The 25,807-nt window shown below is 44.0% G+C and overlaps 1 protein-coding gene across 1 annotated transcript; it reads left to right on the top strand.

Annotated features, from left to right (window-relative positions):
- Positions 1-1,024: 1,024 nt before the first annotated feature.
- Positions 1,025-25,345, top strand: LOC143767490 (uncharacterized). The gene is made up of 7 exons (XM_077255878.1): positions 1,025-1,068; positions 4,874-5,008; positions 5,138-5,317; positions 5,393-5,516; positions 5,600-5,697; positions 5,896-5,980; positions 24,288-25,345. Exons 1-7 carry the CDS (start codon positions 1,042-1,044, stop codon positions 25,187-25,189), a joined length of 1,551 nt encoding a protein of 516 aa, XP_077111993.1. The 5' UTR covers positions 1,025-1,041; the 3' UTR covers positions 25,190-25,345.
- The last annotated feature ends 462 nt before the right edge of the window (positions 25,346-25,807 follow it).

The following is a 25,807-nucleotide window of genomic DNA, read 5'->3' as shown; positions in this document are numbered from 1 at the left end:
CACATGGGTATGTACCTGGGGAGAATCCAAATCAGGTGAAAAAAATTAAATATCATTAAGGTAAATCTCCCAATCCAATCAGAAAAAAACATTCAAATCATTAAAAGTTTTTAAATACTGCTGCTGCGTTGGTTAACCCAAATGGTATGACAAGGTTTTCAAATAAACACTCGAACGTTAAAAACGCAGTTTTCCACACATCACACTTATTGATGCGTATCAATTTGTAAGCCCCTCTAAGGTCAAGTTTAGAAATAATTTTTAATAGCAGTACGTTTTGGCCCAGACGGCGAGCTTTAGTTAATTTGGCGTACACACGCGGCTCCGCTCCGCACACCTAATACACACGCTGCTCTGCTCCGTACACCTCGTACACACGTGGCTCTGCTCCGTACACCTCGTACACACGTGGCTCTGCTCCGTACACCTCGTACACACACGTCTCTGCTCCGTACACCCTGTACACACGCGGCTCCGCTCCGCACACCTCATACACATGCTGCTCTGCTCCGTACACCTCGTACACATGCGGCTCTGCTCCGTACACCTCGTACACACACGTCTCTGCTCCGTACACCCTGTACACACGCGGCTCCGCTCCGCACACCTCATACACATGCTGCTCTGCTCCGTACACCTCGTACACACACGGCTCCGCTCCGTACACCTCGTACACACACACAGCTCCACTCCGTACACCTCGTACACACACGGCTCTGCTCCGTACACCTTGTACACACACGGCTCCACTCCGTACACCTCGTACACATATGGCTCCGCTCCGTACACCTCGTACACCCACGGCTCCGCTCCGTACACCTCGTACACACTGCTCCGCTCCATACACCTCGTACACACACGGCTCTGCTACACTCACACTGTAAACCCCTCCTGACCCCACACATAAACTTCCCCTCATCCAGCTCCATGACAACCAGCACAGCAGAGTCCTGCATACACTGAGGCCCCTGATCATGTGACCCCTGACTCCTCCCCTCCTGTGACCTCATCCCAGGTCCTGTGCGCACAGAACAGCCATATATGTGGTGTGCGGCTCTGCAGGTGGAGGTAGGTGCTGGAGATTCCCCATTGCTGGGCGGGGGCAGGGGGCAGTAACCCCTCCATTCCCGGAGATAGTGCCCCCTGCCCCAGCTCTGCCATGTGCATATGGGCCCCCTCGTTTTATGGTGACAAATCTACAGAAATAAATATAGCCACACACACACATACATGTATATATTACATAGTCTCCTTTATTATGTATATTACCATCCCTTATTATACAGTGCCCTCTCTTGTTATGTACAGCACCGTCCCTTACATATCAGATTATATAGAGCTCTGTCTTGTTAGATGTATAATGCAATGACGGCTGATGGAGCATGGGAAAGTTTCTTTTCTAATGGAAGAGGCTGTTGGACTGGTCGTCAGGTCACCAGCTCCATCAGCCATCATTTGATATCTAACAAGAGAGGGGACTATGTAATGTGAATAACAAAAATAACAAGAATACACTATGTAATGGACAGCACTGTACATAATAGCAGAGAAAGCTATATAATAAGGGACGGCACCATATATAACTAGAGAGGATGGTATGTAATAAGGGATGGTGTTATAGATAATAAAAGACGAAACTATCTAACTAAGGACAGTGTTATGCATAATAAGTGGTACACTATACACTAAGGGACTGTGCTATACATAAGTGAGTACACCATATACTAGAGACTGTTAGACATAATAAGTGAGTACAATATATACTAAAGGACTCTGCTATGCATAATAAGTAGGTACTCTATTTACTAAGGGACTCTGCTATACATAAGTGAGTACACTATATACTAAGGGACTGCTATACATAATAAGTGAGTACACTATAACGAGGCTGCTATGCATAATATGTGAGTACACTATAAAGAGGCTGCTATGCATAATAAGTGAGTACACTATATACTAAGGGACTGTGCTATACATAATAAGGCTACTTTCCTGTATCCATGTTCAGTGTCGGTGTGCTGTCTGCTTTTACAGATGCACTGAGCATGTCTTATTCTGATCCTCAAAATCGGATCAGAACAGAACATTCTATGACCTCACGGACCTCATTCTCAGATCAGTGATTTTCATGTATGTGTGAATGGACCTATAAAACTCTGAGTCTGTGTGCCATCTGCTATGCTAAAAGATACCTGGAAACACAGACATTTCACACAAATGTGAGACTGTAGAATAAGGTATTTTACAAAAAAAATAATCACTCCAAATCACACAGAACAGATACAGAATAATATTTACATCCAGGCACTTACTGCTGACGTCTCGTCTGATTAGAGCCGCTTTCTCCTGTTTATTCTTCTGGTCAGACCTGCATGTGGACATCTCTCCGCTACGACTCGACTTGTCACCATGATCATCACAGCCTTGAAAATAACAAGGTCACATACATTGTATACATACCTGTGTTTCCCCCCGAATACAGATATGTTCCCCATCATTAATGTGCTATTAGCCACACACCATTAAAAATATAAAGTGATAAGCAGCATTGTGCCCCCATTAACTATAATCTCTGACACCCAATAATATAAATTATTCAGTCTGTAACTCTCCCCCATTACCTGTAAGGCTATGTGCACATGGAATATATGCAAGGTTTTACAGTACAGGAAAAGTGAATAAGATCCCTGAAGTCTTATGCACACGTTGCTTATTTTTTACTTGCAGATTTGCAGCAGATTAAAATCTGCATAATATAAATTCTTGCAGTTTATTTCACCAATACTAATGAGTAGGGGAAATTAAGCAACAAAAGCATGTCAATAACGTTGCAAAAAATAAATGTGTTTTACTCAGCGTTCTCCCTGCCAACACATTAGGACATGCAGCAGATTTTTCTGCTGCAAATCCAGAGCAAGTGCAACATAGCCTTATTCCCTGTCCTGTGTCCCCCCATTCATTATTAGTCCATAGCATCATAATGAATGTGGGGGTGGGAAAAAACATTATCAGGTACTGAGCATCCTCCACCACCTCTCAATTCATTATAAGTCCCTGACAAAGTCTGTTCCCACCATTCAGTTCATTATAAAGCATCCAATGCACATTACCCTCGCCTCTCCCACTCCCCAATAAATTTAAGTCCCCGATAGCATCAAAATGAATTGTGAGATGAGGAGGACACTATCAGTGGCCTAGCACCCTCCTTCACCACCCAGTTCATTTTACATCCATATCTAATGACCTCCTTCCCCATTCATAAGTCTATTATAAGTCTCCCTTACTCCCATCCCAATCCCTGTATCCTATATCATTCAGGAGCAAACAAATGTCCTCTCCCCCACATCCATCATTGTCCTCTTTACCACCCCCATTGCCCTCTCCACCACCTCCATCATTTCCCTCTCCACCACTTCCATCATTGTTCTCCCCCACCACCTCCATCATTGCCTTCACCACCACCCCATTGTTCTTCCCCACCACCCCAATCATTGCCCTCTCCTCCACCTCCATCATTGACTTCTCCCTGCCACTTCAATCATTTCCCTCTCCCCACCTCTATCATTGTCCTCTCCACCACCTCCTTCATTTCCTTCACCACCTGCATCATTACCCTCTCCAACACCTCCATCATTACCCTCTCCATGACATCCATCATTGCCCTCTCCACCACCTCCATCATTGCCCTCTCCACCACCTCCATCATTGCCCTCTTCACCACCTCCATCATTGCCTCCTCCATCACCTCCATCATTGCTTTTTCCACCACCTTCATCATTGCCCTCTATCCCACCTCCATCATTGCTTTCTCCATCAACTCCATCATTGCTTTCTCCACCACCTTCATCATTGCCCTCTCCCCCCACCTCCATCATTGTCCTTTCCACCACCTCCATCATTGCCCTCCATCACCTCCATCATTGCTTTCTCCACCACCTTCATCATTGCACTCTCCCCCACCACCTCCATCATTGTCATTTCCCTCTCCACCCCCCTAAATTTGTTGTTAAAAAATGAAAAACACACCACTCACCTCTTCGCACGTTAGGCAGCTCTCTCTCTCTCTGACACAGGCGTGCACCGAATGCTGATGTCATCCAGCTGCACGGCTGATTCAGATCCCTGCAGATCTGCTGTGCTGCCATTTTCTCCTGCATCGTTCCCTGCCCACCGTACATGAGGGCAATCTGGCTATGGGCCCCATGGAGCCTCGAGGCCAAAAAACAGGCCAGATTGTGGTCACTATTAGCCGCCCTGCAGGGGCCCACCTCCACCTACGGGCCATGGTGCAGCTGCACCTGCTGCGCCGGCGGTATGTCTGCCCCTAATCTACATTAATATAATGCTGAATGTGCTCATGTATACAGGGGAGGTCACTCTGGTTTGGGGACAGATGACGCTTTCTCTCTGGGTTTTTTTCTCTCCGTAGAAATCTGGGAAATGTAAAAACTGTAATTTCCCTCATTTTGGCTGTAATAGTTTAGAATAAAGGGATTGCCCATGAAATGTCTGTGGTGTCGGTCCTGTACTGGGGACACTGAGGAGATTGTGAGGCAGAATATGGAGAAAACACAGAAGACGTCACATTGTAGGAGAATTGTGGATTTTATACTGTGAAAAAAAAAAGTACACTCACTTCCCAGACTGTTTTTTTTCCCCTTGATGTTGGTACTGTCTCTCCTGGCACTCACCTGACTGTCCTTTGATACTTGAGTAAAGCATGAATGATTTTAAGTTTTTACAGTTCAGTTTGACAAGAGTGTAAAGGCTGCAACCAATCAGTTTTGCGTTCTATCCCCTTATTATCACCAGTAATTGTATTATTAGTTGGGAACTTTATGCTGTTACATCAATTCATCATCTCCCCCTTCAGGTCCCTACAATATCGGATCCTCTCAGTGGAGATCTTCTATATAACTTAATTTCGAGGATGGATAGGGAAAGGGACAGGATGGTGGAGAAGATATTACACCTAACCCTAGAGATCCTCTTCCGGCTTACTGGAGAGGTGAGAGATTCTGATGACATCACATTACATCATTCTTATCTATGGGAATAACAGATGGACAGAACTGGAGAGGTGAGGACTCTGCAAATGTCTGTAGTGAGATTTATTAATGTGTCTCTCCACAACCAGGATTACACAGTAGTGAAGAAGACCTCTAGTGAGCGCTGTCAGGACCCTGTGTCTGAGGGATGGGGAAGACCCCTGAGCCCAATCACGGGTCCTCCACCTCACCCCATGATATATGAGGACATCAATGACCAGAAGATCCTAGAACTCACCTACAAGATGATTGAGCTGCTGACTGGAGAGGTGACACTGCTGGGGATGCTGGGAAATAATACTATGAAGGGATCGGGGGGATGATGGTATTGTTGTATGTGTCAGGTTCCTATAAGGTGTCAGGATGTCACCATCTATTTCTCCATGGAGGAGTGGGAGTATTTAGAAGGACACAAAGATCTGTACAAGGACGTCATGATGGAGGTTCCCCAGCCCCTCACATCACCAGGTAATAGACAGGACTAAATACACACGACCTATAATTATCTCTATGTAAAGAATTAATTCAGTCCCTGTATGTGTTTCTTCCAGCTCTATCTAGTAAGAGGACAACACCAAAGACATGTCCTTGTCCTCTTCTTCCACAGGATTGTAAACCAGAAAATCCCAATGTTCTTCAGGATCATCAGGTAGATGGAGAGAAGGTTTCATGAGATCTCTCCTATGATCTGTAGACGGCTGTGAAGGTCTTGTGTTCAGTCTTGTTTTATCCACCAGTATTATATGTTTTATACTTGTGTTATGAGGACGGTGGAGATGGCAGGATTAGAGCTGATCATAGATGTGACTTCTCCATGTAGCTGTGACTTTTACAATATTTGTTTCAGGGTGAAGATCTGACCCATATTAATACTACATATGTGTGGGGTGATGCGTGGTGTAAAGAGGAGATTCCTACATATGACTACCCAGGTGAGTAGGAACCACTAAATGTAGAGAAGTCACAGATTCTTCTCATTCTCCAGATGCAAGAATTTTATGCTGTTGTCGCTGTTTATAGTTGTATATTTTATGTTGTTCAACCAAAATGCTAATTAAATCTGGATATAATTTATTACATCCAGATTAAACATAAGTTTTGTTGACTACAAGAAAATGTGATCTTTATGAATTTTGGTATGCTGAATCCAAAATTCACATCCGTTTCCATCAGTCACGTTTGATTTTTCCGCAAATCAATGTTTAGGAAGGCACGCTTACAGTAATAATGTAATGTTATGTATAGTAGTTATATTAGATATGCTGAATACGCAAAAAGAAATGCTGAATATTCAATCAGTTTAATTAATAAGAAAACTGCTTAATAAGCAGTTAAAAACTGCCGCCTTCAGAATTTTATCGCTGTATAAGCAGTCGTTCAAATGGCTTACAAGTCGCAGCAAATTTAACCCCTTAAGCCCCGAGGGTGGTTTGCACGTTAATGACCGGGCCAATTTTTACAATTCTGACCACTGTCCCTTTATGAGGTAATAACTCTGGAACGCTTCAACGGATCTTGGCGATTCTGACATTGTTTTCTCGTGACATATTGTACTTCACGATAGTGGTAAAATTTCTTTGATATTACCTGCGTTTATTTGCAAAAAAAATGGAAATTTGGCTAAAATTTTGAAAATTTTGCAATTTTTCAACTTTGAATTTTTATGCCCTTAAATCACAGAGATATGTCACACAAAATACTTAATAAGTAACATTTCCCACATGTCTACTTTACATCAGCACAATTTTGGAAACAAATTTTTTTTTTGTTAGGGAGTTATAAGGGTTAAAAGTTGACCAGCAATTTCTCATTTTTACAACAAAATTTACAAAACCATTTTTTTTAGGGACCACCTCACATTTGAAGTCACATTTAGGGGTCTATATAGCAAAAAATACCCAAAAGTGACACCATTCTAAAAACTGCACCCCTCAAGCTGATCAAAACCACATCCAAGAAGTTTATTAACCCTTCTGGTGCTTCATGAGAGCTAAAGCAATGTTGAAGGAAAAAATGAAAATTTAACTTTTTAGTCATGAAAACGATCTTTTAGCAACATTTTTTTTATTTTCCCAAAGGTAACAGGAGAAATTGGACTGCAAAAGTTGTTGTCCAATTTGTCCTGAGTACGCTGATACCCCATATGTGGGGGGGTACCACTGTTTGGGCTCATGGCAGGGCTCAGAAGGGAAGGAGCGCCATTTGACTTCTTCAAGCTAAAATTAGCTGGAATTGAGATCGGACGCCATGTCGCGTTTGGTGAGCCCCTGATGTGCCTAAACAGTGGAAACCCCCCACAAGTGACCCCATTTTGGAAACTAGACCCCCTAAGGAACTTATCTAGATGTGTGGTGAGCACTTTTATCCCCCAAGTGCTTCACAGAAGTTTATACCGCCCGTACGTGAAAATAAAAAAACGTATTTTTTCCACAAACATGATGGTTTAGTCCTCAATTTTTAATTTTCACAAGGGTAACTGAAGAAATTGGACCACAAAAGTTGTAGTCCAATTTGTCCTGAGTACGCCAATACCCCATATGTGGGGCGGAACCACTGTTTGGGCGCATGGCAGGGCTCAGAAGGGAAGGAGCGCCATAAGACTTTTTCAAGCTAAAATTAGCTGGAATTGAGATTGGACGCCATGTCGCGTTTGGTGAGCCCCTGATGTGCCTAAACAGTGGAAACCCCCCACAAGTGACCCCATTTTGGAAACTAGACCCCCTAAGGAACTTATCTAGATGTGTGGTGAGCACTTTTATCCCCCAAGTGCTTCACAGAAGTTTATACCGCCCGTACGTGAAAATAAAAAAACGTATTTTTTCCACAAACATGATGGTTTAGTCCCCAATTTTTAATTTTCACAAGGGTAACTGAAGAAATTGGACCACAAAAGTTGTAGTCCAATTTGTCCTGAGTACGCCAATACCCCATATGTGGGGCGGAACCACTGTTCGGGCGCATGGCAGGGCTCAGAAGGGAAGGAGCGCCATAAGACTTTCTCAAGCTAAAATTAGCTGGAATTGAGATTGGACGCCATGTCGCGTTTGGTGAGCCCCTGATGTGCCTAAACAGTGGAAACCCCCCACAAGTGACCCCATTTTGGAAACTAGACCCCCTAAGGAACTTATCTAGATGTGTGGTGAGCACTTTTATCCCCCAAGTGCTTCACAGAAGTTTATACCGCCCGTACGTGAAAATAAAAAAACGTATTTTTTCCACAAACATGATGGTTTAGTCCCCAATTTTTAATTTTCACAAGGGTAACTGAAGAAATTGGACCACAAAAGTTGTAGTCCAATTTGTCCTGAGTACGCCAATACCCCATATGTGGGGCGGAACCACTGTTTGAGCGCATGGCAGGGCTCAGAAAGGAAGGAGCGCCATAAGACTTTTTCAAGCTAAAATTAGCTGGAATTGAGATTGGACGCCATGTCGCGTTTGGTGAGCCCCTGATGTGCCTAAACAGTGGAAACCCCCCACAAGTGACCCCATTTTGGAAACTAGACCCCCTAAGGAACTTATCTAGATGTGTGGTGAGCACTTTTATCCCCCAAGTGCTTCACCAAAGTTTATACCGCCCGTGCGTGAAAATAAAAAATCCTATTTTTTCCACAAACATGATGGTTTAGTCCCCAATTTTTTATTTTCACAAGGGTAACTGAAGAAATTGGACGACAAAAGTTGTAGTCCAATTTGTCCTGAGTACGCCAATACCCCATATGTGGGGGGGAACCACTGTTTAGGCGCATGGCAGGGCTCAGAAGGGAAGGAGCGCCATAAGACTTTCTCAAGCTAAAATTAGCTGGAATTGAGATTGGACGCCATGTCGCGTTTGGTGAGCCCCTGATGTGCCTAAACAGTGGAAACCCCCCACTAGTGACCCCATTTTGGAAACTAGATCCCCTAAGGAACTTATCTAGATGTGTGGTGAGCACTTTTATCCCCCAAGTGCTTCACAGAAGTTTATACCGCCCGTGCGGGAAAATAAAAAATCCTATTTTTTGCCCACAAAAATGATCTTTTAGTCCCCAATTTTTTAATTTCCCAAGGGTAACAGGAGAAATTGGACCACAAAAGTTGTTGTCCAATTTGCCCTGAGTACGCTGGTACCCCACATGTGGGAGAAAACTACTGTTTGGGCACACGTCAGGGCTCGGAAGGGAAGTAGTGACGTTTTGGAACGCAGGCTTTGATGGAATCTTCTGCGGCCGTCACGTTCCATTTGACGAGCCCCTGATGTGCCTAAAAAGTGGAAATCCCCCACAAGTGACCCCAATTTGGAAACTAGACCTCCTAAGGAACTTGTCTAGATGTGTGGTGAGAACTTTGAACCCCCAAGTGTTTCACTAAAGTTTATACCGCCCGTGCGGGAAAATAAAAAATCCTATTTTTTGCCCACAAAAATGATCTTTTAGTCCCCAATTTTTTAATTTCCCAAGGGTAACAGGAGAAATTGGACCACAAAAGTTGTTGTCCAATTTGCCCTGAGTACGCTGGTACCCCACATGTGGGAGAAAACTACTGCTTGGGCACACGTCAGGGCTCGGAAGGGAAGTAGTGACGTTTTGGAACGCAGGCTTTGATGGAATCTTCTGCAGCCGTCACGTTCCATTTGACGAGCCCCTGATGTGCCTAAAAAGTGGAAATCCCCCACAAGTGACCCCAATTTGGAAACTAGACCTCCTAAGGAACTTGTCTAGATGTGTGGTGAGAACTTTGAACCCCCAAGTGTTTCACTAAAGTTTATACCGCCCGTGCGGGAAAATAAAAAATCCTATTTTTTGCCCACAAAAATGATCTTTTAGTCCCCAATTTTTTAATTTCCCAAGGGTAACAGGAGAAATTGGACCACAAAAGTTGTTGTCCAATTTGCCCTGAGTACGCTGGTACCCCACATGTGGGAAAAAACTGTTTGGGCACACGTTGGGGTTCGAAAGGGAAGTACTGACGTTTTTGAATGCAGACTTTGATGGAATCGTCTGCGGGCGTCATGTTCCGTTTGCAGAGCCCCTGATGTGCCTAAACAGGAAAAAAACCCACAAGTGACAACATTTTGGAAAGTAGACCCCCAGAGAACTTACCTAGATGTGCCAACTTTGGAATTATTCTATTTCCTGTAAAGTAAATTAGTAGTGCATGGAGGTGTGGTACAATTTAAAGCAATCCTTCATACACAGGCCAGGTTTGTCGGGGCAGGTGTCGCATTGATAGATGGTGTCACTTCGAATTCCTCTTTTGTAGCACACTCGGCACCTTTTTTGCGGCTTACCTTTTTTTTCAGTTGGCGGGACCACCCCAGGAAAATGCTGGCCTGGTACGACACGTGCACCTTCAGTTCCAGAAGTACTGGAGCCCGCTCCTTCCCTCGTGCCAAACATCAGGGCCTTAACCACTACCTCCTGGAAATGAAGGTACGACGTATCGGTGTTGCGTGCACATCGTGACAGCAGGAAAGCGTTGAGCATTGCCATTTGTACGATGTGCACGGACAGCTTTTTGCACCACACCCTGGCCTTTCTCAAAGCACTGTATGGTTGGAGGAGTTGATCGGAGAGATCAACGCCCCCCATGTTTTTGTTGTACCCCAGTACACAGTCCGGTTTGCAGACCTGTGCAGAGGTACCCCGTACAGTGCTGAGGGCGCTGCCATCACCGTGTATGGTGGTCAACAGAAGGACATCCCTTTTGTCCTTGTACTTGACAACCAGCAGGTGGTCGCTACATTGGGCTTTGCTCTCGCCTTTTCTGAGAATCTGCCCAAGTAGCGTCTTCGGGAGGCCTCTCTGATTTTTGCGGACAGTACCGCAAGCTGCGGTACCTCGCGCAAAGAGAGATTTGTAGAGTGGGATGCTGGAATAAAAGTTATCGGTATAGAGGTGATAACCTTTATCCAGCAGTGGGTGCACCAAATCCCACACAATTTTCCCACTCACTCCCAGGATAGAAGGACACTCAGGCGGTTCAATCCTGCTGTCCTTCCCTTCGTAGACTCTAAAGCTGTGGGTGTACCCTGAGGTACTCTCACACAGCTTGTAGAGTTTGATTCCGTACCTGGCCCTCTTGCTGGGCAGGTATTGACGGAATCTAAGCCGCCCCTTAAAATGAATTAAGGACTCATCCACGCAGATGTCCCTTTGAGGCACGTACACTTCTGCAAACTTTTTGTTGAAGTGTTCGATGACCGGCCGAACTTTGAACAGACGGTCAAAGTTGGGGTCATCACGTGCGGGACACCGTGCATTATCGTTGTAATGCAGGAACTTATGGATGGCCTCAAAGCGCGTCCGGGTCATGACCATTCGGAATACTGGAGTGTTATATAAAATATCCACACTCCAATATTGCCGAAGTTCAGGCTTCTTCAGGATCCCCATGTGGAGGACCAGGCCCCAAAACTGCATCATTTCAACTGCGTCTACAGGAGACCAGTTAGAATATGATGAACCCGAGTTTTGGTCCAAAAATTGCCGAGCATACAGATTAGTTTGCTCCACCATGAGGTTGACGAAAGCCTCAGAGAAAAAGACTTTGAAAAAGTCTAGTTCTGTGAGGCCGGTGGTGTCAAACTTGATTCCTGATTCTGCCACAAAATCAGGAATCAGTGGCTCGTAATTTTCAGGTGGCGAGGTCCATATGGGGTCCGCAGTGGGGTGCGCTGGTTCGTCTTCAGCAATGGTGGGCGCTTCATCTTCATCAACGATGGGCCTAGCCTCATCTTCTGTCCTGCGGCGTCTGCGTGGCGGTTCCGCAGGGCCGGAGGAGGAAGATGAGGAGTGGGAAGAGGATGAGGAAGAATCAGAAAAATAAAGAAAAGTGGGATCCTCTCCCTCGCTATCAGTGTCGGAGGCAAGGAAAGAATATGCCTCCTCCGCTGAATAGCGCTGTTGGGACGAACGAGATGAGCGGGACATTTTTTTTGTAAGTGTGGTGCTTGGGTGCACTTTATTGGTAACTGTGTAAGTGTGGGGGGATAGTGTTTGGTGCAAACTACTCTGAAAAGAAAAAGCTAAAGGAAAAAAAAAATACCTGTGAAAGAAAAGTATAAAACAGCAGGCCCTAGCTCTGATAAGTGAACCGCGTCACTTATCAAAGTTTGGCGGCTGCTGGGTGTGTGAACGGGGATGTGAAAAAAAAAAAACGCAGGCACGAGAGCTCTGATAAATGAACCGCGTCACTTATCAAAGTTCAGTGGCTGCTGGGTGTGTGAACGGGGATGTGAAAAAAAAAAACGCAGGCACGAGAGCTCTGATAAATGAACCACGTCACTTATCAAAGTTCAGCGGCTGCTGGGTGCGTGCACAGGGATGTGAGAAAAAAAGAAAAAAAAGCACGGGTTAGACGCGGCGGGGTGAGCGTACGGAGATGTGGGGGAAAAAAAAAAGGAAAGCACGGGTTAGATGCGGCGGGGTGAGCGCACGGAGATGTGGGGAAAAAAAAAAAAAAAAAGAAAAAGGAAAGCACGGGTTAGACGCGGCGGGGTGAGCGCACGGAGATGTGGGGAAAAAAAAAAAGGAAAGCACGGGTTAGATGCGGCGGGGTGAGCGCACGGAGATGTGGGGAAAAAAAAAAAAAAAAAAGGAAAGCACGGGTTAGACGCGGCGGGGTGAGCGCCAGGAGATGTGATGAAAAAAAAAGAAAAGGAAGGCAAGGGTCAGATGCGGAGGCTGGGTGAGCGCACGGGGATGTGTAAAAAAAAAAAAAAAGAAAACGGCAGGCACGAGAGCTTTGATAAGTGAACCGCGTCACTTATCAAAGTTCGGCGGCTGCTGGGTGTGCGCACAGGTGTGGTGAAAAAAAAAAAGGAAAACGGCAGGCACAAGCTCTGATAAGTGAACTGCGTCACTTATCAAAGTTTGGCGGCTGCGGGATGGGTGTACGGAATTGGGCAAAGGGGGCTGCTGAAAAAAAAGCGAGCACGAGTGTTGATCAGTGAACTGCGTCACCAGGGCAGTTTCTAGCCCAAAAATGACACAGGGCGAGAGTAGGAAATTTCTCCCCCCCCCCCCCCCCCCCCCCGGCACCGAAAATAATAAACATTATTTTTGTGGGCTTGAGTAATAAATAGAGAGCAGGCTTGTATCTTCCCTTTTTTTAATAAATTATAATTTGCCTTTAACTTATATAGAACTTGGGGAAAAGGGACAAGTATGCTAATTATTAACGGTGAGAACAAAGTTGTAGGTAAATAATATCTATTAATTATTTTGGAAACAGATCCTAAAAATTGTAGGTTGCAGATTTATGAGAAACTGACTCTTCTAGATTTAGCCGCTGCAAAAGCATTAATAGCTTCCGAATAATTCAGCTTTTCTGCCAGTTCATTTTCTATTGATAAAATAGCAAGAGATGATAACCTCTCATCTGTCATTGTGGTACGAAGATATGTTTTTATCAGCTTCAGTTTGCTAAAGCTTCTCTCACTGCTTGCAACTGTAATCGGAATAGTTAGTAATATCCTCATGGCAATCCATATGTTTTTAAACAGGTCATGAGAGTGCGTGTAATTTATGTGCTTCAAAACCTCCAGTGGTGTTATAGAAGAATTTGAAATCATTGGCTGAATATGTTTTAATTCTTCCAGCAATTCATTGCCGTCAATGTCACATTGTAGTTTGTCTACCTCTGCAGTATGGCTTAGCATATTTTCCAACGATTTGCACATATTTTTAAGTTGTTCTTTTTCTGGCAAATCTTTAATGTTGTATAGAAAGCCCCAACATTTATTATGCTCAGACAGTTGTGAGAAACGCCTCTCCAGTGATGCAACCATGTTATCTACAAGAGGGTAGAAAACAGAAATCTTAAAATGTTGCTCTGCATCTGTAATTAACTCATCCTGACTTTCATAGTCAAACAATTTTTTTTTTTTACTGGGCCTTTTATTTATTGTAAATTTAGCTTCGATGCCCAAGTCTGTAGCCATTTCAGTGGCCACGGTCTTTGCAGATTCATAGCCAGAATCACGATATTCTTTTACAAATATGGTACACTTCTTCAACAAATCGTTGCATCGAGTCATCTCCATATTTTTTGACTGCATAGATTTACTTACGATTTGTACCTGAAATAAAAGGTCATACCATACTACCAGTGTGATTAGAAAGGCAAAGTCTTCCAACATCACTGACAGTGACTTTGCTTCAGAAGCAAGAGTGGGATCATCAACCTTTTGCTCCAAATCTAGGAGAGCCTCGTGAATTTCCGGATATTGATAGCGTACTGCCTTTAAGCTTTCAACACGGCATTCCCAACGAGTAGCACATACCTTCTTCAGCGTAAGATGCTTCACATGTTCACTTATTATACACCATCGTTTAGAAGATGATGCAAACAGGTTATAAAGCCTTTGTAACACACCGAACAGATTTACAGATTTTACCGATGATTTGGAAGCGTCACCTATAACCAAGTTTAAACTATGGCATCCACAGGGGTTAAAAAATGCCCGAGGATATTTTTTTAAGATTCTAGCCTGAACTCCTTTTTGCATGCCTATCATGTTGGCACCATTGTCATATCCTTGTCCTCGACAATTGTTCATGTCCAGGTCACATTTACTAATCTCTTCTAAAAGGAGATTGGCGAGACTTTCCCCAGATGTATCAGTAGCAGGACGATAGCCAATAAAATGTTCCTTTATTGCTACGTGATCATCATCTATATCAACAAATCTTAAGGTGTATGACAACTGTTCAGTGTGACCTGCATCTTGTGTGCAGTCCAACATTATTGAAAAATACTTAGATCTTTTGGCTTTTTCTAGAATACATTTCTTCACCTGAGAGGCCATCAAGCAGATAATTTCATTTTGAATTAAATTTCCACAGTAATGTGTATGGATTTCCTGGGAAGTAATTCGTTTTAAATGATCTCTCATTACTGGTTCAAATTTTCCAAGAAGCTCTATAAGCCCAAGGAAATGTCCATTATTTGGTGTAAACAATGTATTTGACGATCCTCGAAAAGCTAAATTATTGGTTGCCAGGTATACAGTTACTGCCATAACTCTTTCCAACACTTCTCGCCAGCGGTTATGTTCCTGTGTAATCTGGGTTTGCAAATCTTTATCAATTCCTGTATTTTTTTTAAGATTATTCTGTGCATCAATCCATGCATGACGTGAATTTACATGTGCAGCAGACAATTCATGTGTAGATAGGTATTCCCCAATATGTGCCCAGTTGCTGATGCCTATAGTCCCAAGCTTGGATTTTGGATTGTGATCAAACAACTTACAGCAGAAGCAGTACACTCTGTCTGCAGAAACAGAATATTGTAGCCATCGTCTGGGTACCTTCTCTCGATTTGGCAGCACAAGGAATCCATAAAATGAGGAAAAATGACGCTTTTCATTGTCCCTGGGGTATATGAAATCAGAGGCAGGCAGAGGTTGTGGTCCTTGGAGGACAATATGGTCTTTTACTTGACCCTTGATTGGTTTTGGCCACAATGCTATATCTTTATAGGTAAAGACATCCTTATTTGAACACTCTGAGTTATCTTCGGAAATGTCTGTAGAAAGAACATCATTTGTACTTCCAGACTCATGCGATGACACAGCTGTAACAGCCTCTGCAGGTTTAGGTGCAGTCTGCTCATTTTCAGATGTATTTATTGAACAAGATGTTTCAGACTCCAGTGTTGAAGACATCATTCTTGATTTGTGATGTTCATCTCCAGATTTGGGATCACGTTCTTCATGTGAAAAGTAGCTCAGACTTTGAGAGCCTGAACCTTGTGGTTCCATTTCTGAAGAAACATATCCTGGGTGTGGTACTGCACTTTCTGTCTGCAAGTACATTGCCATTAATTTTGCACCTTTTGCATCTTCACTCTTCTTTTTTTGCTTTCTTTTTCGAAATTGTGCTCCTGAAGGCTTAGGAGGTGGCATTATAACTGGTCTTTAAAAAGAAAAGACAAAAATTTGACAGTAAAAGATATCATTTTATGTTATGCAATCATACAAGCAGAATGTTGAAATGTTTGTCTGGTGCAAAGAGTGCGCTGGGTGAGGATGCCACCAGACTGCCAAAGATGAGGTAAGTCAGCTGGGCCCCCTCCCGGGTTTCATGCTGTGGGGCATGCCAAATCAGCATGCCCCAAGGGTGGTTGGGGGGGGGGCAGGTGTGGGGGTCCCCATCCAAAAAAAAAGGCTAGCCCAACCCATCCCATCCCTCAGACCCCCTCACCTGTTCAGTGTGTCAGTGCCCTCTGCCCTCTGAGTCTGAGCGCGCTCAGACTTCTAAATGGGGCTGCTGGGAAGGGAAGGACTAATCCATAGGCAGGGGGTGGGCATTTTTGCTATACTGCTACCACTGTCAGACTAGACTGCAGCCTGTCCTGTCCAGCATTGAAATTGGCAACAGCCAGGCAGCCTAGTCTGACAGTGATAGTGTGTGTGCTTAGCTCTTTGATCACTGTCTCAGGGAGCGCCCGTGCTCAGCCGAGAGCGCGGCGCCCCTGCTATCAGTGTGGGAGTGGCCGAGCTGCCTCATCCTGGCTGTTCATTCTCGCTGTTCATCCAGCGCGGAGCGGAGGTGAGTGGCGGCGCCGAGGTGGCCGCAACCATTATGTGCGGTGCGGGGGGGGGGGCGCGGCGACGCGAGGCGATGATCTGACCGCTCAGCTGTCAGATTTGCAGCTGAGTTCGGGCAGGGCGCGCCCGCGCTCAGCACTGAGCGCGGCATCCGCGCCCCTGACAGCCCTTAAACAGCAGCAGCAGCGGGCAGGGGACCACCGGGGCCCGAGGCCTCTCCTGCGCCCCCCGGCCCCACGGCGCCCCGTGTGGCCGCCCTGCCCGCCCTGTTGAAGAAACGGCCCTGTGCGTCACCAATCAACGCTCGGCGGCTGCTAAAAGTGCGCACGGCGGCGACGCAAAGAGGGACGGAGGGGGTAAAAAAGAGGGGGGAAGGGGGGGAAGGGGGGAGGGGGGGATGGGTGGATGGAGGGGGGGATGGGGGGGTGGATGGAGGGGGGGATGGATGGAGGGGGGGATGGGGGGGTGAAGTGAGACCGGGTAGGGGCTGTTAGCACTTACCTTTTGTAGTCTCTCTTCTTTCTTTGGTTTTCTTTCTTCTTTCTTTCGCTTTTTTTGTATCGCAGGGGATTGTGGTGTTACAGGCTTCTGTAGCACCACAAGGTCCAGCAAGACAGGATCTGGCTGTGTGACCGCTCAGCAGGAGTCCCTCAGCTAGAGTGAGGACCCCTGCAGAGCGGTCACACAGGTCACCTGCAGGTGACAGACAGGTCACAGAGCGGTCACACCGCTGCTGTGAGCTGTCATTGGTGGGATCGAATGATAACATCGATCCCACCAATCCCTGCAGGGCTTGGTGACCATGGCAACTGCCTTGGATCTCTCCTATCCTAGGCAGGTCACTGCCAGGTCACCAGCAGGGCACACACAGCGGTCACAACGTGACCGCCGCTGTGCCCTGTGATTGGCGCGATCGTCGATCGCATCGATCGCGCCAATCAGCACCTGCAGGCCCTGCTGGGCCTGCACTAATCACTGGCCTGTGATCGGTGCCATTGCAGCACCGATCCAGGCCGCTACACCGGGGGACAGCAGGGAGCAGGGCGTACGGTACAGAAGGGCACAGCGGCGGTATTACCGCTGTGCCCTGTGATTGGCGCGATCGTCGATCGCATTGATCGCGCCAATCAGCTCCTGCAGGCCCTGCTGGGCCTGCACTAGGCTCTGGCCTACGATCGGTGCTATTGCAGCACCGATCCAGGCCAGTACAGCAGGGCACAGCGGCGGTAATACCGCCGCTGTGCCTTGCAATTGGCGCGATCGATACGATCGGCGATCGCGCCAATCCGGGGGGGTTGTGCCGGTGCCTGGCGTTGCCAGGCACCGGCCCTAGGATCGAGTACATCGGTACTCGATCCTAGCCTGCGACCTCATTGTTTCAGCCGCTCCGATTGGCTGAAACAATGAGGAACGCTGTGATTGGCTGTTCAGAATTGAATAGCCAATCACAGCGATCCAGAGGCCTGGGGGGCGGAGCCAGGCCCGGGGATGTCGGCGCCATCTTCATCCAGGTAAGATGGCACCGGCAATTTAATGCGATCACCGCGACTTAAGTCGCGATGTCGCATTAAACAGTATGACGTACTATACCGTCGGTGGGAATTAAGGCCCACCCCACCTCGACGGTATAGTACGTCAGATGGGATTAAGGGGTTAAAGGGAACCTGTCACCCCCCCAGGCATTTTTAACTAAAAGAGCCACCTTGTGCAGCACTAATGCTGTATTCTGTCAAGGTGGCTCTTTTAGCTCGGGTTCCGGCAAACGCTGCAATAATCACTTTTATAATATGCCCCCTCATACCTCGAATTAGACCTGGGGGCAGGTCTTTCCACCCTAACACAGACGCACCACAGCCGTCACTCATGGCCTCTGCACGCCGGTCGCCGCCTCTTCTTCCTTTATTGGCATCCCCGGCGCCTGTGCTGTAAGTTCGAAGGGCAGCGCAACTGCGCATGCCCGAAAAAAAAAAATTACAGCGCAGGCGCTTCGTTTTTTGTGCGGATTCCAGCTGCGGTTTTACGCCTGCGGATTCCTATTTTGGAGCAGGTGTAAACCGCAGCGGAATCCGCGCAAAGAATTGACATGCTGCGGAATGTAAACCGCAGCGTTTCTGTGTGTTTTTTTCCGCAGCATGTGCACTGCGGATTTTGTTTTCCATAAGTTTACATGGTACTGTAAACTCATGGAAAACAGCTGCAGATCAGCAGCGTCAAAACCGCTGCGGATCCACAGCAAAATCCGCACCGTGTGCACATACCCTATAGCATACCATGCATATTTCGAGGAAAACCTGAGACAGTAGACTAAGTGTGAGAGCAAAATTATCAGCTTTGGCGTTCCAATAGTGTTGTGAGAGCCTCAAAACCATGTTGATGACTGCTACTTTTGCATGGTAAGTAATACAGGCTGTGAAGAATATTGGAGGTGTAATTTCATGTCAATCATTTGAGTGACAGATCTCACACTTTAGCCAGCTAAGCTCAGAACAAAAGGCTTGCTTGCAAAATGAATACCATTCAGTCTAACTGCTTTGTTGAGTCAGCTATTATTTCATAAGGAGAATATGAACTTATTGTATGTCCCGGTCATACACCAATTACATTTTCGAGATCTCTGGAATGTACCGAACGCCCTCCAGGGTCTCAATCTGAGACAAAGTGGGGAGATAAATAGCATAGCTAGTAAGAGCCAGGTAGCAAAGCTGTGTTTGGTCTCAGGGTGTACCAGGGGTGAAGTGTGTAGCAGGGGTGTGCAACATAATGTTGGTGCAAGTGGGGAGACTGTACTATGTGATTCTTATGATGTAATCCAGTACCCAAATCTCCCCTCAGCTCTAAGACCGGTTGCTTCCTGTGACAAAGTTCTTGAACCAATATACACTACTTTGGAAATTTCCAACGACTATGAATGCTTTCAATCCAATTTTTGCAAAGACCTCAATGAAGCCTTTATGGCCTCAGAGATTGATGCCAGAAGGTGCCAGCTATGTTTGCTGCATCGACGTCGAAAGACTTATTGAGTCAGTGAGATGTGATGGTTATCTAACTGAAGAATGAAGGCTATTTGACAGTTCCAAGAGAAATCTTAAGTGTGTGTTGCTTCATATTGGCAATAAACTAGCTTTCATTCCTATTGCTTACTTTGTAAATATGAAAGAAACTTATGATTGCATGAGAACCGTTCTCCAAAAAATCAAATAAAATGATCATTGTTGAATTTTATGTGGCGACCTGAAGGTTATATCAATTCTTCTAGGACAACAAGGTGGATACACAAAATTTCCTTACTTCTTGTGCCTTTGGGATATCCGAACAAAGGCAGAACATTATACGAAGAAAGAGTGCCCTGCTAGGGAGAAATTTAAGATTAATGAAAAGAACATAAAAAATTAACCACTTGTTAATCCTCAGAAAGCGTTGCTACCCCCATATAAAATTGCCACTCATGAAACAGTTTGTTAGGGATTTGGATTGCTTCAAGTACATCTGTACCAAATTTCCTGCTCTTTCACATGAGAAGTTGAAAGATGGCATATTTATTTGATAGTCGCTGTCACAGGGTCCCTCTCCGGTACCACACAATCAACAGAGCCAGCGAAGAGTGAACAATCCCAAGACCTTTATTTAGGCAAAAGTACGAAAGGTCCATATACAATCCACCACACAAAGGATAAAATATTCCAGAACACGAATGCAGTTCAGTTACAGAATAAAAGTCCAACAATCCAGCACAGAGGATAACAGTCCATATTCCCTTCTTTCTCTCTCTGATATCCTCTTCACATCATGGTTCCACACAGGATCTGATCTCTGTCTCACCTCCCTAATATTTTCAAGTCCCTCTCATTCACAGGTTGGGGGGGGTGGGTTGCAGGGGCTCATTGTTTCAACAAGCTAGGTCAACATGTCATTAGCATATTAGCAAACAACATTATTCACTGACTCTGTGGAGAGATAACAATACAGAACTATGGGGAGAATATCAGATGGCAAATAACTCATCCTACAAGAGAACACCATGAAAATAAGTAAAATATAAATATACACAAAAATGATACCCACATAGCATATCACCCATCACAGTCGCAAATTAGGCTTCTAATCAAAGACATAGAATTCCTTAATACAATAGAAAAGGATGCATGATCTGTTTTTTACAGACTTTATTGGCAACTTTAGGGCTGAAAATTCTAACTTTTTAGTTCAAAATTTGTTGATAGCTTTTCATGGACAAAGAGTTAACATGAATATCAAATTTCACTTCCTTCATAGCCACCTGGACTACTTCTCCTTCAATCTTGAAGCTATTAGTGAAGAACAAGGAGAAAGCTTTCACCAAGACATCAGGATCATAGAACATAGATATCAGCACAAACATGATGGTAGACTACTGTAGAGGTTTAAGGTGTGACAACCCTGATCGTAACTACAGTCATGGCCAAAAGTGTTGGCAACCTTGAAATTAGTCTACAAAATAAAGTATTTCTCTCAGAACATTATTGCAATTACACACATTACACACACATGTTATACAGATGTTTGTTTCCTTTGTGTGTATTGGAACAACACTAAGAAACTGAGAAAAAAAGACAAACTGGTCATAATTTCACCAAAAATCCAAAAATGGGCCAGACAAATTGGTTGGTACCCTCAACTTAATATTTGGTTGTACACCCCTTAGAATAAATTACTGCAATCAATCGCATCCTATAACCATCAGCAAGCTTCTTACACCTCTCAGATGGAATTTTGGACTACTCTTCTACTGCAAACTGCTCTATGTCTCTCATATGTGCAGTGTGCCTTTTCCCAACTGAAATTTTAAGATATCTCCACAGGTGTTCAATGGGATTTAGAACCGGACTCATTGCTGGACACTTCAGAACTCTCCAGTGCTTTGTTTCCATCCATTTCTGGGTGCTTCTTGAACTATGTTTATAATAATAATAATAATAATACAAATTTTAGTTATATAGCGCCAACATATTCCGCAGTGCTTTACAATTAATGTTTGAGTTCATTGTCCTGCTGGGACACCCAGGACGCAAACCCAGCTTTCTGAAACTAGGCACTATATTGAGATCCAAAATTCTTTGTTAATCTTTAGATTTCATGATGCCTTGCACACAGTAAAGGCACCCAGTGCCAGATGCAGCAAAACAATCCCAATACATCTTGGAACCTCCATCATATTTGACTGTAGGTACTGAGTTATTTTATTTGTAGGCCTCATTACGTATTCGGTAAACAGTAGAAAGAGCTTTTTGGTACAGAACATCAATCATGATATCATCTGTCCGCAATATGCTTTCCCAGAAGGATTTTGACTTACTCACAGACATTTTGGAAAACTGCAGTCTAGCTTTTTTATGACTCTGTGTCCTCAGTGAGGTTTTACTACGTTTCCGGCCATAGAATTTCATGTCATTCCAATGTAGACTAATAGTACGCACTGACACTGATGTACCCTGAGCCTGCCGGACAGCTTGAATTTCTTTGGAACATGATTGCAGCTGCTTATCCATCATCCGGATTATCCTGCGTTGCAACCTTTCCTCAATTTTTCTCTACATTCCACTTCCAAGGTGTTAAGCTACAATATCATGGATTGCAAACTTCCTGATTATGTTTCTCATCGTGGACAAAGGAACATCCAGATCTCTGGATATTGAGTTGTAACCTGTTGATATTTTTCAGGAATTTTGGTTCTCAATTACTCAGACAGTTTTCATCTTGTCCTTCTGTTCTCCATGCTTAGTGTGGCACACAGAGACAAACAATGCAAAGAGTGAGTCAACTTCTCTCCTTTTTATCTTGTTTCAGGTGTGATTTTCATATAGCCCACATGTGTTACTTGCAACTGGTGAGTTTGAACAAGCATCACATGCTTGAAACAAAGTGATTTACCCACAATTCTGGAATCGTGCCAACAATTTTGTCCAGACCATTTTTGGGTTTGGTGTGAAATTATGTAAATTTGCCTTTTTTCAGTTTTTTTTCCGTTGTTCCAATACACACAAAGGAAATAAACGTGTGTAACAAAACATGTGTAATTGCAATAATTTTCGTGGAGAAGAACTTCATTTTCTTTAACAATTTCAAGGTTTCCAACACATTCGGCTATGACTGTATATACCTCCAACCCTTTCAAGTAATATAATTGTGCACAGTTGGAAACTGATGAGTGGATTACAAGTTTTTTGGAGGGTGAAGGCCCCGAAGCATAAACATGTTCCTTATCATAGAGACAGAGAGAAAGACAGACTGTTTGTGCCTCTGGGCTTCCTGTGAGCAGGTCTTTCCTTGATTTCTCTGGCTTAGAGCAGGAACATAAGACTCTGCCTAGTGTCCCATCCCAGAGCACGGGCATATCATTAACTAAAAACTTCCAACACTGATTACACAAGAACCACAAGATGGATTTCTTCACCCTAGGTATCATTTTAATCAGTTTAACACTGCCAACCTCAAAATGCCTGTAGTTTACTTAGCAAAATCCTGCTTACAGGTTTGCTTTAATAACACAATTGTAAACACTATATTATGTCCTACAGCATTGATCATGAGACTGTAATGTCACCTGCTATTTTACGATACATGAAAATTAATTCAGCAGTACTTAGTGTATTCATCTATACTTCAGATTTTTGGGAATTTGGGGACATGAAAGTGTGTGTGTGTAGGCAAGTGATCAGTGATAACTTGCTGAACATCCTGCTCGCCATTTAGCAACTTAGGCTACTTTCACACTTCCGTCTTTTAGAATCAGTCACAATCCGTTAAAGTGTTGAAAAGACAGATCCTGTTCAGATTGTAAAAAATGGATCCTGAGTTTCCTTCCAGGCATGCTCAGTGTAAAAAAATGGAATCTGTTGCTGGATTCCGTCATTTGACGGACAGCAACGGATCCTGCTCCCATAGGCTTCCATTCTAGCCAACGACGGACGCCGCAGGATCCGTCGCTGTACGTGTTTTCAATGCAGACAAAAACGTTACATTGAACGTTTTTTCCAGACGACGGTCCACCAAAACACGATGGATCCAGTGCACGACGGACGAAACATGTGGCCATCCGTCGCGATCCGTCGCTAATACAAGTCTATGGGAAAAAAATGGATCCTGCGGGCACATTTGCAGGATCCGTTTTTTTCCCAAAACGATGCATTGCAACGGATCTGAAAAGACGGAAGTGTGAAAGTAGCCTAATGCTTGCTTTAGTATTTTATCACATGCTCTAAAAAAAACCTCTACTTTTTACTGTGGAAAAGTTAAAGGTTTTTAAAACAATACTAACCCAGTCTTACTCGTTCTCTAAAGTCATGGCTCCATGACCATTCTGCTCCTTCATTCTGCACAAAAATGCATGTAGCTGTCAAGAAATTAGATAGAAAGATACCACCTAATATTACAGACTAACAGGCCCCTAAAATTCTCCTCTGAGTGTCTTACTACAAAATAGCGGTAAGAGGGACACTGAAACATTAACCTATGAAAATGGTGGTCTCAATAAAGTCAAGCCTAACATCATTATCTACTGGTTCTTGCTCTGCAGCTTCTGGTAAGAACATGACTGTCTTAGTGAATAATTGCATTTTGCTACATGACTTGCATTTTTATGGAAATGTTATGCTAAATCGATTACAAAAATATATTATGTTTAAGGTTTTATTATTTAAAAAGTAATATAGTTTTATTCTTGGCAGATGATTTTACCGGGAGATTAGAGGGACTTCTCGCCTCTTCAGATTTGAAATCAGATGATCTTTATGCCAAACAAAATACATATGAAGAAGATTGCATTATCCCAGTTATATCTTCAGCCCTTCACTTCAAAAATTCTTTTACTCAGTCCTTTTCTTATGATTTACCACAGATTATTAGAGAAAATAAAAGTCACAGAAAGGATATTAAAAATCAAAAAGCTAGTTCAGGAAAAAATAAATTTTCATGTTCTGAATGTGAGAAATGTTTTAACATGAAGTCAGATTTTGTTAGACATCAAAGAAGTCACTCAGGGGAGAAGCCATTTTCATGTTCAGAATGTGGGAAATATTTTAATCTAAAATCAACTCTCATTACACATGAAAGGACTCACACCGGGGAGAAACCATATTCATGTCCAGAATGTGGGAAATGCTTTGCAGTGAAATCAAATTGTGTTACACATCAGAGAAGTCACATAGGGAAAAAGGTATTTGCATGTTTAGAATGTGGAAAATGTTTTAAGCAGAAATCCTATCTTGTTATACATCAAAGAAGTCACACAGGGGAGAAACCATTTTCATGTTCAGAATGTGGGAATTGTTTTAAGCAGAAATCAGATCTTGATACCCATGAACGATTTCATATAGTGGAGAAGCAATATTCATGTTCAGAATGTGGACAACATTGTAGAAGCAAATCACATCTTGTTATTCATCAAAGAATTCACACAGGGGAGAAGCCGTATTCATGTACAGAATGTGGGAAATGTTTTACAGTGAAATCAAGTCTTGTTTCACATCAGAGAATTCATACAGGGGTAAAGCCATATTCATGTTTAATATGTGGGAAATGTTTTACACGGAAAACACATTGTCTTAGACATCAAAACAGTCACATATGATATAAGCAAGGGTCTGAATGTGGGAAAAGTTTTGTCCTCAAAACAACTCTTGTAAAACATCAACAAGCTCATACAGCGGAGAAGAATTTTCATAACCATGATTTGGGAATTGTTTTACTTGAAAATTAAAATTTGTTAATCAAAAATGATGTCTTGTTGTTTTGATTAGTCACTCTTTTGTATGTCCTTATATTTCATTTTGTATGCTTTCAGCTACCGTGTTTCCCCGAAAGTAAGACCCTGTCTTACATTAATTTTACCCCAAAAAGTCCCACCCTGTCTTACTTTCGGGGGAGGTCTTACATTAGCCGAAAAAAAAATGACAATTTCTTTTTAACCAATAAATTAACATTCTCTGCCTCTGCCTGCATACCATAACAGTGCCGTATCCCACTGCACACAGCCCCATACCCCATAACAGTGCCGTATCCCACTGCACACAGCCCCATACCCCATAACAGTGCCGTATCCCACTGCACACAGCCCCATACCCCATAACAGTGCCGTATCCCACTGCAAACAGCCCCATACCCTATACAGTACATGTTTCCCTACTTGGTTTTAAATGCTGGACGTTTTCCTCTGCGGTGCGGCTGTGGGTGCGGAAGGCCTGTGCTG

The sequence above is a fragment of the Ranitomeya variabilis genome, chromosome 4, assembly GCF_051348905.1.
Source record: "Ranitomeya variabilis isolate aRanVar5 chromosome 4, aRanVar5.hap1, whole genome shotgun sequence".
NCBI lineage: Eukaryota > Metazoa > Chordata > Amphibia > Anura > Dendrobatidae > Ranitomeya > Ranitomeya variabilis.
Note: the sequence above shows the minus strand (reverse complement) of the source record. Positions and strands in the feature narration are given on the sequence as shown.